This window comes from Mixophyes fleayi, chromosome 2 (assembly GCF_038048845.1).
Source record: "Mixophyes fleayi isolate aMixFle1 chromosome 2, aMixFle1.hap1, whole genome shotgun sequence".
Classification (NCBI taxonomy): Eukaryota; Metazoa; Chordata; class Amphibia; order Anura; family Limnodynastidae; genus Mixophyes; species Mixophyes fleayi.
Genome location: NC_134403.1, coordinates 5,483,613 through 5,502,144, shown reverse-complemented (window position 1 = coordinate 5,502,144; position 18,532 = coordinate 5,483,613). Strand labels below are relative to the sequence as shown.

General features: G+C 41.4%; 1 protein-coding gene across 4 annotated transcripts in view; it reads left to right on the top strand.

The window, feature by feature from the left end:
* The window catches only part of PDE2A (phosphodiesterase 2A), a 661,195-nt gene that overhangs the window by 515,358 nt on the left and 127,305 nt on the right, over positions 1–18,532 (top strand). For all 4 annotated transcript variants that reach the window (XM_075198335.1, XM_075198336.1, XM_075198339.1 and 1 more), the window contains 3 exons: positions 6,732–6,806; positions 16,030–16,071; positions 16,794–16,862. In XM_075198335.1, coding sequence (XP_075054436.1) covers positions 6,732–6,806; positions 16,030–16,071; positions 16,794–16,862 — 186 coding nt within the window. The remainder of the gene's footprint in view (positions 1–6,731; positions 6,807–16,029; positions 16,072–16,793; positions 16,863–18,532) is intronic.

Genomic DNA, 18,532 nt, shown 5'->3' with positions numbered 1-18,532 from the left:
GCAAATGGGCATATGCATATCCATATTTAACAAGGAGTGGATGCAAATATTTTCTATTAATTTCACCTGTTAATAATTGATCATCAATGACAAAACATTAAAAAATAAAAAATATGAATTCCGTATACATTTATGGAAACAATTTTTTTCCCATATAATACTTTTATAAAGATGTTATTAATGTCTACTCTACATAAAATGCATTGTTAGAGTTGCTCCTCATTGCAGACACATGTTCTAGCTGTATACACAGCCGTCATCTCTAGTAATCAGCACTTACACCTGTCCTGTAGCTCGTGCAAGTGATACGACAAAAACACGTACCTGAGAGATGTCCAAAGTTTGAACTAGACGCTGCTGCGTGCGCTGGACCCTGTACACTGACTACGTGCATAGGACTCCTCCCTCTCCATTCCTCCCCTGACATCATGTACTGTGGTAAGGGTCCATTGCGCTCAGAGATGAGTTGGACGTTGCTGCGGTGTCTGGTGTACAGTCCAGTTCTGGGCATACACAGAGCGATCTTACACATAATACGGCACGTATGGCATTTACAATCCTTAATGAACCAGGCCCTGCGTGTCTACAGGGCCTGTTACCTTTCTGTGCTTTGGGTTATAGATACTTTTTATCATATTTATCACACATTTCTTCATTCATATTCCCCACTTATGAATAATATAATTTGCAATTTGCTGCTGCTTTCGGTTGGAAAAACAAACATAGATATATAAATGATTTAGTAAAATAAGGTGGTGAAACATCTGGCATCTTCTAATGGGGGTGCTGGGTGGATGGTCCCTCACAGACTGTATATAGGCGAGCACGCTTCTAGGGGTATTTTGATTTCAAGCACACAAAATTGCTTTATAGAATAGAAACTGTCCTGATGCACCATCATTCTCATGATTCATTTAACACATTAATGTAGATAAACTGAGAAAACAGAAAAGTAGAAATGAATATAGGCGGTGGATATAGAATGCGCATCTCCTGCGCTGGATGATTTTCTGGAGGGCAGACTTATCAAAATGTAACAATATGGAAGCTTCTTTATCGCGATTATTATTGTGCTAAAAAATTACTTATTGCTAAGTGTGCAAATGCCTCTTTGTGCGCCTACTTGTCCACTGAGTGCATCGCACGCTGAGCGCTCCCTCTAGCGCCTCAGAACATCAGCCTGCACCTAACTTTGTAGATTTTTGGATACCACTGAAAATGCGAATGGCGGAAGCAATTAAAAACATCACATCCAAATTTGACCCACTTCCTCATCAGGACCATCCCCTGCATGCTTTGCATTTATCTCCTAAGATACAGCACAGTTTTGCTTAATTTATCTATTAAATTAGTCATGAGAGAGTGTGGACATCAGGAATGTCTTGATTATAATCCCCAATTTTCTGTGACACTGTTCAAAGTGCAACGGAGAGTACAAAATGGGGAGAAACCCAAGCAAGTCCGTATGCTGGGAGAAAAGTCTGTGACCCCTCCCATAAAGCAGGGAACCAGCCCCACCCCCACCCTCTCCACCCTTTAAAGTCTTGGCATGTTTGTCAGGCCGACCCTCACCTCTCCTCCTGGCCCCAACATGCCCCCCCCCACCTACTTGCTCAGTGGTTGATTGACAGGAGTCTCCTGAGCTCCATCCTGCACTCAGTGAGAGGTGATTATGGGCAGGAGGGGGGGGAGTGTTGCCCCAGGAGGCAGATCACTCATGTGTGCAGCAGGCTCTGGATTCCATTTTACTTGTACATTGCATAGCGCCCTGTGCATGTGCGTCTATTTCTCAGAATAGCGCTTGTAAAGTTCAGCTTTATGCTCTTTCCTAGGCGGATTCCGCATACAGCGCAGGAAAGTCAGGGTTTCTCTTACATGAGAGATTATAGTGTATTATGCAGCTCAACTCCCACTATGAAGTGTACGAGGCCGCCCAAGATGGCCCGGAGAAGATATTGTATCATACAGGGCTACCACACTGATATACACCAGTGTGCAGCAGTGTCAAATATATCATGGGGTGTAATACCTATTAACGGTACTGACTACCCCGACACGGACTAACATGACATGAGGATTCCGAAGGACTACACCGACCTGAAAAAAAGACTACTTACCAAGATCCAGATGACTTTATGTGATGACCCGATCTCTGGCCGACTGTGGAAAATGACGTCATGTGAAACCGCGACTCCTCTTAAAGCCGCGATGGACAGACCCAGGTGTCATCCATGTAATGTCAGTATTATTTTAGGGGTTAGGGTTATTAGGGTTAGCAGTTAAGTTTGGGGTTAGAGTTAGACGTTAGGTGTTAGGTTTAGGGTTAGTCCTTCTTCAGAATCCTCATGTCGCCTTAGTCCACGTCGGGGTAGTCAGTATCATTAAAATAAAACTCTTGGGGCAAAGATGGAAGAGGGCAAATATCTACTGCACGGGGTCTGCGTCCCCGTCACAAAATAATATACAACAAACAACAATGCAGTAGTGTTATTTTGTCCTCCAAAAACCAGCGGATGCAATGTGGATCTTAAAAACTTTAATATATAAAAATCAATTAAAAATATATATAAACATACTCATACTATATGCAGATAATATCATTGATATAACAAGGGAGATACATACATTAGGTGCACCTATGCAACACTTCCCCAAATAGTATAAATATAATCAAAACCTATACAGATAAGCTCACAATATAAATGCGATTGAGACCTCATAAGATCATATCCAATTCAAACTTGGTAAAGATGTACTCATAACACAAGGAGTCCGTGGTGTCTCGGTATCACGTACTTTTGATCACCAATAGAGGATGTACAATGTCCCGAACTTATCCAAACAATGTCAAAGGTCTTAAACGGTGAGTATCATTTTAGTCAGCATAATCATGTATAAACCATCGGTATCTGTGCAAAAAAGTCATCCGTAGTAGAAAGCATGAGCTTACCCGATACTAGGTTCAGATTGACATGCTCGATCTGCACTGCTGACTCCGTTACTGGCGAACCGTCAGTGTGTTACAGTCGGGATCCTCCTCCCGTACTGGGCACCAGATTACTGGTTCCTATGTGTATATGTGCCGAGAATTTGTTCCACTCCGTCCTATGTTATGATGTGTGGTTAGGTAAAAGGTCTCTTGCGGTACTTTCTGGTATCATCAACCGCCGCTCCAAGATCTTGACTAAACCTTTGCAACTCCAATATTGACTCCTGTATTGGTGTGAGCTCTGTAAACAGGTTCTGTGTATGAGTAGCAATCACCCTGGAATCTTGGGTAACTTAACTTACGCGTTTCGTTGTATGTTACAACTTTATCAGAGATAGTGATCAAGTCACCCATTTATGTATTATATAGTCTAGGCACAGGTAATTAAGAATCATTATATCTCATACACCTGGCATTATATCAATTAATAATCAATCCACATTGCAAAGACCGATTTATCCACTCAAAGAAACACCCTTTGTTAACAACGTGTCTCTAGCACATGATGAAAAACCTTACATTTGGCTTAGTATTTTTTCTTTCAGAGTTCCTCAGAGTTACAGACATGTTATCTGATGTTCAATTGGGCCACTAAAAGACCCTATGATGATACATAATAATATCACATAATACAATGATCTCAACCCTCCAAGTCTATCAACCCTTTAGAGAATCTAGAGGTACACAAGGATCTCGGGATCGTATGTCGTAACAATTCTTAATCTTATTTGTTATTTTTATTTTTATTTTTGCACCTAGTTTTTTGTATAGATTCTGACACATATATTAAATGCCAACCTCATTTATTCTGTGACTTCAAGTTTATAATCAATACCAGGATAGAAAACCTCCCTAATAGTTACAGCAATTTTTCGTTCATCATCTGTATGATAAATAAAAAGTGTAACGAAACCAGCATACTAAAAATAGCACTAAGAACTTATTCAGTGTAGCGACTACATTTGTATAGTTGTATTACGCTAATCGCCAAAAGCCAAAAATAGAGAGTGTACAAGGAATATAAATCCTGCTAACTACTACTCATCTCAACAGCTCGTCTTTTCTTTTATACCTCGCACTATAGTCTCTAAAGGCCAAGATCTCGTATAATGTGTTGAGTTCAGACCTAATCTGTACAAATGTACCTTTTAATATCCAATTGCTTCTAAAAGATAACCATAAATTAACCTCTAATCCCAAGCAAGACACATATAAAAATTAATAACATATAACAATTATATTTTGTTTAGTATCCTTCATACACATGACCCAAGGTATACCGATGTATATGGCTTAATAAGAAACCCCCTCCTACTAATGACACAACCCTAATAATAGTAAGAGCCTCAGTTGGTAATGAACCTTATATTGTTCCTATATTGACAGAACAGAAATAAACTATACTATTTGGTTCAGTTCAATTGACTCATTTAGACCCGTTGGAGACAATGTATTTAGCAAGTAAATCCAGTACGCTTCTTGTTGATATAGAGCTCTGAACCTATCACCTCCTCTAGGTGTGGGTTTAATTTGCTCCAGACCCATTAGGGTCAAACATTCGGGGTTGCAATTGTGTTTTTCCCAGAAATGTCTAGACACACTATGTAGTCTTAAGACCCTTCATAACATTCCTTCTATGCTCATTGAACCTTACTTTTAATTTCCTAGTTGTGCGCCCCACATAGTACAAATCACAAGTGCACTTTAATAGATAAATAACAAAGGTTGAATTACAATTGATAAATCCTTGTATAGTTAATTTTCTTCCATCCTCTTTAGATTCTACAAAGGTAACTTTATTGCAGATGTAATTGCATGTAATACATCGATGGCCCCCACATTTAAATGAGCCATCCGGGATGGAGGGCATCCAATCCAGGATAGCTTTACCAGATGGTCCAATACCAGATAATTTCTTAGTACTTTTCCTCTGTTGTCTCGGAAAACTCGGGGCTAACAGATTCTTCAAATTATTAGCCTTTTTAAAAACCACTATTGGGTCTTTAGGTAAAAGTGACCTCAAAAGTGGATCCTGGTGTAAAATGGAATAATTCGATCTAATGATTTGTTGAATCTTAAATGATGCTTTATTATATTTCGAAATAAAAGCCCATTCCATTCTCATATTGGAATTCTTTTTCTTTTTTGGAATTATAGAGGGTTTAGATTCCGTATTACCAAGTTCTGTTATAGATCCATTATCTGTTAATAAAGATGTTCTATCAAGCTTAGTGACTTCATCAAGTGTTTGTTTAATTAAAGCTGGAGGATATCTACGTTCAAGAAAACTAATGGACATAATGTCAGCCTGTCGAAGAAAAACTAGCTTATCTGAACAGTTTCGGCGTAAACGCAGGAACTGCCCTTTCGGAATATTCATCCTCCATTTGGGATGATGAGAACTTGAGTAATGTAAATAGTTATTGCAATCTACCTGCTTAAAGTACGTGGAAGTAGAGATCATACCATTTTTGATTTCTAAGGACAAATCAAGAAACTCCATCTTGGTTCTATGATATTTATGTGTGAATTTCAAATGATATTCGTTCTTGTTCAAATATTCAACAAAAGCCTGTGCAAGTGTTTCACCCCCTTCCAAATAAAGATTAAATCGTCTATATACCTGCCATAGAGGATGAGGTCCGCCCCAAACTCGTCAGCCCACACGTGGGACTCTTCGAAACTTCCCACGTATAGGTTGGCGTAGCTGGGGGCAAAGTGCGTCCCCATGGCAATCCCCATAACTTGTAAGTATTGGTTACCCTCAAATATAAAGTGATTATGTGACAAAATAAAAGAAATGGATTCAATAAGAAATCTCTGGTGAATAGAAGACAACTCACAAGAAGCTGCCAACACCTGTTGCATGACCTCTATTCCTTTACTATGAGGGATGTTAGTGTATAGGGACTCTACGTCCAATGTCAGAAAAGCAAAGTGTTCACTCCAAGTAACGTTTTGGAGAAGATTCAGAAGGTGTGTGGAATCTCTAGTATGTGATTTAAGCCCAACTACCATAGTATCATTAAACTGGCTACCACCAATATCATGCTGGACTCTGAGCATCAGAGAAGGTAACTACAGTCTTGTAATGGCCTATAATTAAAATAATACTCAGTCTTAATACTGCAATTGTTAACCGCCGTGGTGTATGCTGGTGCTATATAAATAAAACAGCACCAATCACCAATGATAAAGCACAAAGTAAATTTGAAGTCGTTATTGGATTCACATCAGATGTGGACACGGGAGAAGTGTCTGCAGACAAGTACAAGCTGTGATACCTATTAGCAACATCTGTGACACAGTGTAATGATCTTTACTCTTATTTACAGTTCCCTAATATGGTAAAATATGTTTTTAATTCCCACTGGCTCCTGTGAGATGAAGAAACCACAGACATCAGCGTTGGTTAACGCCTATGTAGTGGGATCGTAATCTCACTGCACCTTATTTAGCCTGACCTTTCTCATCGTCCTTTCTTAAACCTAAATGTAAATAAGTTTGTCCTTCTGTCGCTAAGAATACATCTGATCAGACCAGGTCAACGTGTCGCCTCTTCCAGCTGGATTCTGAAGAGAACACACAAAATATAAAAAATATAAGAGTATTGTATTACTTAATTGCTACATTATTAACCAAGCAGTAAATATTGTGTCAGTCAGGTTGACGTGTGACCCAGTACATCACACGTATCCTGTGACTTTCCCGCTAACATCCATTTTCTTGTGGTCTCTTTCAGCTGGAGGAACAGACACAGTCCCCGTCTTGCTGCCTCCTCCTAGTGTCTGAGGACAGTCACCAGCTGTTCTGTCAGGTAAGTGCACACTTGTCTCACTACAGCACCACGTCATGTGCTCTCACAGTTACTGCTTCTTGTCTCTCTTTAGTGACAGGTTTTAACAAGAGCAGTAAAAAAAACAAATCCTATAACTACAAACTAACCCAAGGTACTAGTACAAGGCCAAATATTGCATATAAATGTACCCATCTATGGTAACACGGATTCTCTCTCTCTCATCCATGTTCTGGCTATGATGACCTTAACCAAGGCCAACATCTACATATTGAGATAATGGTTTGTCCAAATGTTCAAGGGAAATCCCAAATATAAATATATTGAGAGTCAAGAGAGGGATATCAACCTCTGCCCTCTGTATGTCCCTTCCACAACAAACCAGAACACACCCCAGGGGCCAGAAAGAGCTTGACCTCTGGCCTGCCCCAGCTTATCCTGCTTCCTACCAACCCTGACCTCTGGCCTGCCCCCGTTGTTACTGCTTGCTACCAACCCTGACCTCTGGCCTGCCCCCGCTTATCCTGCTGGCTACAGACCCCTGACCTTTGGCCTGCCCCCACTGATCCTGCTTGCTACAGACCACTGACCGCTGGCCTGCCCCTGCTGATCCTGCTTGCTACATACCCTTGACCTCTGGCCTGCCCCCACTTATCCTGCTTGCTACAGACCCCTGCCTTCTGGCCTGCCCCCGCAGATCCTGCTTGCTACAGACCCCTGACCTTTGGCCTGCCCCCGCTTATCCTACTGGCTACAGACCCCTGACATCTGGCCTGCCTCCGCTTATCTGGCTTGCTACAGACCCCTGATCTCTGGCCTGCCCCCGCTGATCCTGCTTGCTACCTACCCTGACCTCTGGCCTGCCGCCGCTTATCCTGCTTGCTACAGACCCCTGACCTTTGGCCTGCCCCCGCTTATCCTGCTGGCTGCAGACCCCTGACCTCTGGCCTGCCCCTGCTTATCCTGCTTGCTACCAACTCTGACCTCTGGCTTGAGCCCGCTGTTCCTGCTAGCTACAAACCCTGACCTCTGGCCTGCCCCCACTGATCATGCTTTCTACAGACCCCTGACCTCTGTCCTGCCCCCGCTTATCCTGCTAGCTACAAACCCTGACCTCTGGCCTGCCCCCACTGATCATGCTTTCTACAGACCCCTGACCTCTGTCCTGACCCCGCTTATCCTGCTGGCTACAGACCCCTGACCTCTGGCCTGCCACCGATGATCCTGCTTGCTACAGACCCCTGACCCTTGGACTAATTCTAACTCATCCTCTGCTTTCCAGTTGCTGCTTCCTATCACAGCCCTACAGTACTGCATATAAATGTCTACTATGTTAGACCTGGGGGGATCCAAGTACCTGCGAGCACAACAACAAGCTGTACGGGAAAGGCGGCTACTATAGGCGCAGACCACTTGCCTTCTGTTCTAGAAGTTTATATCAGTAGCCATGAGCCGTAACAACGTCTCTGCGCATATCATATACGTTTGCGTTACCCGGCTGTTTGGTGTCATCAGTGTCCATAGAATGTGCTCCATCTTTGTATGTTATAGTGTTAGCTTCCGCTATAATATCCTATCAGTTATAGCACAATATAGTGTATTAGGGAGGAGAGCTACGTGAACACAGCGTCTACAGACCTCAGGAAATCATTAGAGTCTGGAAGCAGGAAGGTGAGCAGAGTACGGGGTCTGCAAACAGCGCTGGATTGTGGGCTAGATGAGGGAAAGATAATTTGCAATTGCTGGAGGTGGAGGGCGAGGTTGTGTTTGATGGGGTTGAGCAATACTATTCTTTTTATCTGGAGAACCCCTCTAAATATGTAACCCATGACTGTCCTTGGGCAATTGGGAGGTGTAATTGCATACAATTATCAGACAGCGCACTGCTTACAATCTACTGGTTTCATACATAGGATAGTGCGGTGTGGGCAGCACAGTGGCCTAGTGGTTAGCACTTCTGCCTCACAGCACTGGGGTCATGAGTTTGATTCCCGACCATGGCCTTATCTGTGTGGAGTTTGTATGTTCTCCCCGTGCTTGCGTGGGTTTCCTCCGGGTGCTTCGGTTTCCTCCCACACTCCCCAAAAAAAACATACTGGTAGGTTAATTGGCTGCTATCAAAATTTACCCTAATCTCTCCCTCTCTGTCTGTCTGTGACTGTCTGTGAATGTGTCTCTATATTAGGGAATTTAGACTGTAAGCCCCAATGGGGCAGGGACTGATGTGAATGAGTTCTCTGTACAGCGCTGCAGAATTAGTGGCGCTATATAAATAAATGATGATGATGAGTGGATGAGAGCCTAAATCATGTCACTGAATTACACAGACACCAGATAACAGTCAGTCTTCACACAATGTAGATGATCAGACGTATTCCTGGTTTATGTGTTAGTATTACAAGCAGAACACACAACACTACATACAGTAGGAGTAACATCGAGGTGAGGTCACCTCAGGGGAAATAGGACATCAGACTGCGCTCTATCAAATCACCGGGGGCTCTTTTATTAAACGCTACACGTTCAAGAGGAATTAAATGAAAGAATGAAGATAAATGATCCCTGTGTAATTAAAGCTCATACAGATTGTGTGAATCACTGGCACAGTGCTGAGATTGATGTGCTGAGCGCTGTGATAACAGTCAGTAACGCAGTGATGCTTTCATACAGGAATTAATCTCTTCTCTTAGGTGACAAGTTTACATTCTGGGACAAAGTGAATTTAAATTTGACAATTTTTTATTTTAAAGGTACACAGCAGAGGACGGCAACTTGTGCAGCACAATGTTACTTATTCCTAGTGAATTAAAGGGCTGCATTTCTATAAATACCAGTTCAGCCAACAAAGCTGCATCCAGTCTGCGCTGGTGGTTTTGTCAGTTTGGGTTAAATGGGAGTTTAGAGAAGTGATATTATAACTTTCTTGGGGGGTTAACATGACATCTGTTTAGCTATGTCTGTCCTGCCCCTTCCTATGGCTCATGCTGACCCTTATTAGAAGATGGTGTGTATAGTTTTATTATCCTGTTCAGGCCTATGTATTATTATTATTCTTATTGTTGTTGTTATTATTATCTTTTATTTATGAAGTTCTGACATATTTTGCAGCACTGGTCTTTGAGGGAATTATACAAAACTAATCACATGCAATAACATGAAACAGGAGGAAAAGATTGCCCTGCCCCATGAGCTTACAATCTAAGAGATGAGGGGGCACATGATACATAAGGTAGCAGAATAACAGTTGTCAGCGGTGCTGAGGGAAGGATGGGCGGCTGCAGCATTATCAGCTGCCAGTAATAAAGCAGCCATTGGTGACTGGTGTTCCTGTGCAGCTACGGGAGGTGCGTCATGGTGGGAATAAGGAGAGACACCAAACATGACAGACAGCTGCTGTCTTAGTCACCACATCAAGGGGGTCAGGGCCAAAATAATCATTAAGAAACGTAGTCCTAGCCTTGAATTAGTAGAGAGGAAGGGCGTGGTCTTACCGGTGATTCACTATCTCACACAGCGGCTGTCTCTACCGAGTAACAGATAGTTGCTGCCATTCCTGTGCTTTGTGGAGGGGATGCTCCTGGCATATCTATGGATTGACAATACTATATCTTGCCCGCTACTTGCAAGATTTACCCCTTTATGCATGGCTTTCCACTTTCATTAACTCAGATGCCCAACACTGTATTCAACAGGGTAACACCCTAATTGTGATTGAAAGGTTGGTCCCCTGCTGCTGCCGAGAGGCAGGCCTCATCATTCCTTTGATGCTTGACTTATATAAAGAAAAGAATGTTGGAGATGGTCAACCGCTTGGTGAGCATTAAACTGGAGCTTTGAGTGCAGAGTAGACCCTCTGATCAGTGCTTAGAGCCACTATGTGGCTGCACATAGCACACAGTGTAAGCACTTGTATCAGCACTTGTGTGACGAGGACGATGCCGTCATCGCTGTGCGGACAAATAGAGGTCACTCATAATATGCAGATGCACAATGTGCACTTACACTTCTTTCCAGTTCTGTTTCACTGTCTACTCTCAGAGCATGTGTTGCATCCTTCTCCCTCATGGTGGTGCCCATAGCTGTACCCACAAGTATGTGTTTGGCATCTTATACTCCTGGAAGTGTGCCGGCTTTTGGATGGACCACAGCCACAACACAATATAAGTCTTTATATTAAAATGTGCCTATGCAGAATTTAGGATCCACATAAGCTCACAATACACTATACAAAGGAATGTATCCACAGTAACATACAATGTGGAAACAATTAAACTGAATTTTAGTTGCCAGGAGACAGGTCTATAGAAGTTTATATCAAAGCTTATAAAAGCACTTAGTAAAACATTCTGCAACAATAGGGAAACAAATTATTAATCATTTGTGAAGTTTAGATAACAAGCTATAAGCGCTGTCTATTGATCTGTTCTCAGAATATGCTCAAGTGTAACAAACCTTTGGAACTCTGATGCTGCTTTAATATGTCAACACTGTAGGTCAGTGATTCCCAAACTGTGTGGGGTGCTGTGGCTGGGGCCGCTGGTAGACAAGGCGGGGGACTACTTGGTAATTATTTTGGCTTAGGGGTGCCTTGAAAAAATTATGGTGACCCTAAGGGTGCCTCTAACTGAGAAAGTTTGGGATCCACTGCTGTAAGCTTAAAACATTTATGGGCCATTAATCCATCATGCCCTGTAGGGGGCGCCGTGATATAAAATGCAGGGCATGATGTAACTTATAGTAAATCTTCTGTATAACAACCAATCGGGTATGAGAGTTGAGCTGTATAATTAAAGCTTTACTACAGAAAGCTAATATCTGGCTGTTGGGGCTTTCAGCACGTTCGGGCAGATTGAGTTTATTTTAAATGTTATAGTAAAACTGTGTGAAGGTACTGAAATCCCATCTTCCTCCATCTCGCTTGTTTTTGATGGGTTAGGTGACAATCACAATCTCATTAAAAGCTTCCTATGTGTTCCTGGGGAGCCTCCATCCCTGACTTATCATGGAAAATACACCGGCTGCACTGATCTGGGGAGAGCACAAATGGCTATAGATGCTGGAAGCTGAGATCTGAGGATGATTGTATCATACCACTAATAATAATATAAATTACACTGAATAATCAGAGTATTGCAGTGTCTGTCGCTGATTCCTCTTGGTGCTCAGGTGGCATTTTGATATTTGCTTGTGTTAATATATATATATATAACATACAGATACAGTACACCAACAAGATCTCTGGTTATATGTGGATATCCTAACTGACTTCTACCGAGTGGTGTGGTTTAGGAACTAGCTACAGAGATAGCTGTTTGGGCTAGATCACGATAGTAATTTGATATGACTCTGGTAACATATGTACAATACACCGGCATACTAACCTCACAAGATGTCCTGTGTAACTGATAGCGGAGTATTCAGAGAGTTAGTTCAGCAGAACATTCTGATCAGGGCGCTATCTGTGGGGAGTTTGTGTGCTCACCCCGTGTGTCTGTGAGTTCCCTCCAGGTGCTCCTGTTACCTATCACAGTCATCATCATCATCATCATCATCATCACCATTTATTTATATAGCGCCACTGATTCCGCAGCGCTGTAAAGAGAACTCACTCACATCAGTCCCTGCTCCATTGGAGCTTACAGTCTAAATTCACTAACATACACACACAGACATAGACAGAGAGAGAGATAGACAGAGAGAGACTAGGGTCAATTTTGGTAGCAGCCAGTTAACCTATTAGTATGTTTTTGGAGTGTGGGAGGAAACCGGAGCACCCAGAGGAAACCCATGCAAACACAGGGAGAGAATACAAACTCCTCACAGATAAGGCCATGGTCGGAAATTGAACTCATGACCCCAGTGCTGTGAGGCAGAAGTGCTAACCACTTAGCCACCTTGCTGCCCAGTCCAAATACTTGAATGGACCTCAGTGTCTGTGCCGGTAGTAGAGAAATTGTAACCTTTTTTTTTTCTCTTACAGCTTAAGCCCTTCCTTAATATAAGTGACATTTCATGTAAATATGACAAAGGAAAAAGGTTTAGAGGCCAATGTATCAAAGGGCTAAAACCCTATTGCTGGACTTCACCCTGTACATGTAAGAGGGAGGGAGAGAGACACCCCGTCCACACAAACATTGTCCTGATCTTCCCCCAAACACCCACTTTTGGTTGAAACTCCACCCATTTTTGCATAAGCCCCACCCCTTTAAAGATCCACGATTCGGCACTGCAGAGTAGAGGTTCCTATATATGTGAAAGATAAATGTACGGCCTAGTCCCAGTACAGTCATCTGCAGATTGTAGAAGCTGCCATGTTCCTCTGATCCCAGACTGGATCCCAGACAATAGGATTACTTCTATGAGTGGATCCCAGACAATAGGATTACTTCTAAGAGTGGATTCCAGACAATAGGATTACTTCTAGGAGTGGATCCCAGACAATAGGATTACTTCTAGGAGTGGATCCCAGACAATAGGATTACTTCTAAGAGTGGATCCCAGACAATAGGATTACTTCTAAGAGTGGATCCCAGACAATAGGATTACTTCTAGGAGTGGATCCCCGACAATAGGATTACTTCTAGCAGTGGATCCCAGACAATAGGATTACTTCTAGGAGTGGATCCCAGACAATAGGATTACTTCTAGCAGTGGATCTCAGACAATAGGATTACTTCTAGGAGTGGATCCCAGACAATAGGATTACTTCTAGCAGTGGATCCCACACAATAGGATTACTTCTAGGAGTGGATCCCAGACAATATGATTACTTCTAAGAGTGGATCCCAGACAATAGGATTACTTCTAGGAGTGGATCCCAGACAATAGGATTACTTCTAAGAGTGGATCCCAGACAACATGATTGCTTCTAGCAGTGGATCCCAGACAATATGATTACTTCTAGGAGTGGATCCCAGACAATAGGATTACTTCTAGCAGTGGATCCCACACAATAGGATTACTTCTATGAGTGGATCCCAGACAATAGGATTACTTCTAGGAGTGGATCCCAGACAATAGGATTACTTCTAAGAGTGGATCCCAGACAATAGGATTATTTCTAGCAGTGGATCCCAGACAATAGGATTACTTCTAGGAATGGATCCCAGATAATAGGATTACTTCTAGGAGTGGATCCCAGACAATAGGATTACTTCTAGGAGTGGATCCCAGACAATAGGATTACTTCTAGCAGTGGATCTCAGACAATAGGATTACTTCTAGGAGTGGATCCCAGACAATAGGATTACTTCTAGCAGTGGATCCCACACAATAGGATTACTTCTAGGAATGGATCCCAGACAATAGGATTACTTCTAGGAGTGGATCCCAGACAATAGGATTACTTCTAGCAGTGGATCTCAGACAATAGGATTACTTCTAGGAGTGGATCCCAGCAGCCATGAAGTGCAGTACACACTACGGGCCTAAGTCATTAAGGAAAGTAAGGCAAAAAAAATGAGTAAATGCTCTCCGAGACAAACCATCTTACAATGAAAGGGGTGCAAATGAGTTTATTATTTTGCACATAAGTTAATACTGGCTGTTTATTCATCTAGCAAACAAACACTTGATAGCTTTATTTTTACATTGAAATTTAAAGTTGATCTAGGACATGTTCTACCCCAACTATAAATCTCTGTCCACATTTTAAATTTACCTCCCCCTCCAATGCAGCATGGTTTTGCCCAGGTGCACAGCTACTCCTTTTTTGTGCTTTACTCTCCTTAATGACTCAGGCCCTACATATAGAGGACAATAGTGTAAAACCATAACATGATTTCATTAGCACATAAGGGGTATAAACATATGTACATAAACACATGAATAAAACAGCTTATCCAGTAGTGCAGGGATATGTAGATCATGCTCCGAGCTGCCACAGACACATTCATGGACCAGTTCTTGTGTCTCGGTGGTTCAGGCCAAGCTCCCAGCTCCGTGCATGAACCGGGCCCCGGACGTGCTCCGTTCCTCTGAGTATTGGTCTGATCTGGCAGCAGAGTATCGGTCAGATGCTATGATGGTGAAATGCGGGATAAGGGTAATGTTAATAACTAGGGCCCTCAGGGGAATATTTACTAAACTGCAGGTTTGAAAGGTGAAAATGATGCCTAAAGCAACCAATCAGATTCTAGCTGTCATTTTGTAGAATGTACTAAATAAATAATAACTAGAATCTGATTGGTTGTTATAGGTAACATCTCCACTTTTCAAATCCGCAGTTTAGTAAATATACCCCTTAGTGTCCATTCTGTCAGTAACAAGGATGAACCCTGGCACCATCATTGTGAGAAGGATGAAATGTAATTCTGATGAGAGAAGTCTCTGTGTGTTTGTGTGTCTAGATCAGAGGATGGCACAATGCGGGGGGCCTAAGATTCAGCCAGGGGCTGACTGTGATGGGACTTGTAGTTCCCCAGTACACAGAGAGATACAGTCTACCTCTAGTGTAGAAATCTTTAAAGCCCCCTGTGTGGTTTTATACGGAAATGCTTTACACTGTCACTTTCTTTATCTGATGCCAACAAGTTTACTTTTCTAATGTTTCCCTAATGAAATCCCCAGCACATTAATCAGTTACTGAGCTTAAATCCATTTCATTTACCGACATCCAATAAGGATTTCATTAGTATAGACGGACAATTTCACAAACGTCGATACCATTAGATCAAAAATTGAAGATAAATTAGAAAGATAATCTCTAGTGCGACCTTCTGGAAAGTTGTGTGTTAAATGGAAGGATAATGTTGTTAATGAGCCGGTGAGTGAGCGCAGCGTCCGGACTTTCATCTTGCTCTGTAGCGCTCTTGGAAATTCCTGTTTGAAATATTATGGAACGAAATACATATTTATAATTATATGGGTCTGAATTTATTTGTACGACTTGAAACGTTCATCTTCGGGGCATCACGAGGAAGTAAATAAAATATTGAATTAAGTGTTGGTACAATGTGTCCAGGCAGCCGGAATGTAGCGTTTGATGCTTTGGATCTTAGCAGAGCGGGTCAATATAATATAATCCTTTCCCTGTACGTGTGTCAGACTGTTTACACATTATAGCCTGCAGCAGCAGAAATAATTATTATTATTGATATGATGTGTTGCGCTTTCACAGTTTCTAGATGAAAAATGAAAGGGTTCATTCAGACGTAGATAATTAATATATGTGGCAATAATACATTTTACGTGTGTGTGTTACAGAGCCCACCTGACCGGTGCTTTATCTTTTTCATTGTTTCAGGTTGTGGGAGATAAAGTGTTAGAAGAAGAGATCAGTTTCCCAGTAAGTAGATTAATTCCCTGTTATGTATATTAGCTGCTGTTGCTGTTGCTGGAGGGGTATTTGTGTTTTGGTTGCTCATTCCTACATCAAGCACATCGGAAGGAATTAAAGCCACAGTTCTGTTCCTCTGTATTAACATAAAGCTGTGGATTACATGTTCTCATACAGTACCCCACACACTATAAAGCCTTATACTGTTGTTAGAAAAAATCAGTTCCCAACCGCTGTCATAGGATTATAAACAAGAGAAAAAAGACAATGGCAGGATATCTATTGTTGCTGACAATAGTTACTCAATGATCAAGTTTAAATCAAACAGGAAATTGTTATTTAAAATGAGGACAAATAAATATTATATACATATGTAGCTGGCATTATTGCTGCTCTTACACAACCATTGCTGTAGGTGTGTACATCTCACGTTCCTGCACCTAGACTTGGCCATTCAGCGATATCACAGGTGATATTGGGCGATCAGACCCCAAACTAGCACTATGAACAATAGTAATCTGATAGGACCATTCTCATGGTATAACTAGACCCAGATACCGTATATTCACCAATGAATGTAATATAACATGTGATGTTAGTTGTGATATGTTCACATACACACATACACACAAAATAATGACTACACAATTAGCACAAGTGACAACAGTTCACCTTAAATGTACAAAGACTTCATACCGAGGGCTCTGACAATCTCCTTTGATCCTACACAGTTGACGTTCGGACATTTGGGGCAGGTTGTGGACAAGAAGAAATCAATTGTTCTACAAGACATCAGTTCGGTGAGTACCTTCTGTTTACTCCCCAGCCCAGCGGATATGGTACAGACCGAGCCGGCTCTCCTCGCAGCGTTTATTGTAGTACTTCAGTCACAGGGCCGACGTCCAGCGACTGGTTCTCTTCTGCAGAAACCGTGAGACTTATGATGTAATACCGATGGAAAGCAATTTAATTGTTTTTTTTTTACCTATAACTTATCTTTTAACTTGAACTCTTTCACAATGGGCTAATATTCTTCTCCTGCTTTTCCCACTTACTTACAATTTCAGTACACCAGCCTGAATTAAGCAGTATTAAAAAACACCTATTTAGGGGGGAATTCAGTTGTCCACGGGTTATTTTTCCTCCGACGGGTTTAAAAAAAAGTTACTGCCGCAGAAAAAAATCGTACAATTGAATCCTGAAACAGGTTAGGCAATCATTGGTGCTTTTGCATTTTTTTGGGGCGTGAAGGGGAGGGTTTAACGCGGCCATCTATAATAAAGAAAATGCATTGGCATACATTTATACATTTTATTGCATTACACAACCTATCTATTTTATAATATCTACATACAGTATTTTTTTTTACTCTATTTTGTTATTTTACTTTTTTTTACTATACAATCAACTATACCATGACAATACACATCAGTACATACATATTAGTACATATAAAATACATAAATATATTAATTAGTGATTAATGTGTTTATTATTTTAATTTATTTTTTTTCACATGCATTTTGTAAAAGATAATCACCTTTTTCATGTTATACATTACTGATAAAGATAATTTATCTTTTTTTTTGCATTGTTACATGATTTCAAATAGTTTTGTTATGTTTTAAATTTTTGCACAGCCGTCAGAGGTGTCAGATAAAACTGGAGAATTGACAGTTTACCGCGCCGCGTTAAAAAACAATTGAATAGCTTTTAACTCTTCTCCCTCCCTTCCTATACTTTCAATGGATCTTTTACTTGTCCGCGATAGGACCGTTTGTGAAAAAAAAATGCTGTTTTAAAAATTTAATTGAATATCGGGTAAAGTTAACCTGCTCTAATGTGAGAAAACAGTGTTAAAATGACTTAACGCGGTGTAAAAAAAATCCTGCGGTCAATTGAATTTCCCCCTTAATATTAGTTAAGTTTTGCCATTGGATAATCATCAGGAAAACAGGAGCAGTATATTGTCACATGGTAATAGTGGAGCCTGCCATATAGAACATAACATTGTGATTCAGACTACATAATGACAGTAATGAAGAGTTGCATAGTGAGATGAGGTGTAATCATCTTTAAGTACTCACCTGCATGAGGTGAGGTGTAATCATCTGTAAGTACTCACCTCCATGAGGTGAGGTGTAATCATCTGTAAGTACTCACCTGCATGAGGTGAGGTGTAATCATCTGTAAGTACTCAAATGAATGAGCCCCTCATGTGAGGGGGGGGGGGGGGGGGCGGAGGGGTATTAAAGCTTTTCACGTTTACAAGCCCAGCGTATCTGAGGTCACCTCCAAGCTATGTAGCCGGCTAGTGTATGTAGATTTTAGGCTTTAGTAATTCTTCAATTCTGCAGTGAAGGAAACGTCCACAGCTCGTAGCGACTGATGTATGTAAATGAGATGGTTCCGCAATAATGAGACCTGTGGATGGAAGTTGCTGTGAACATTTCATCTCAACTGTTTATCT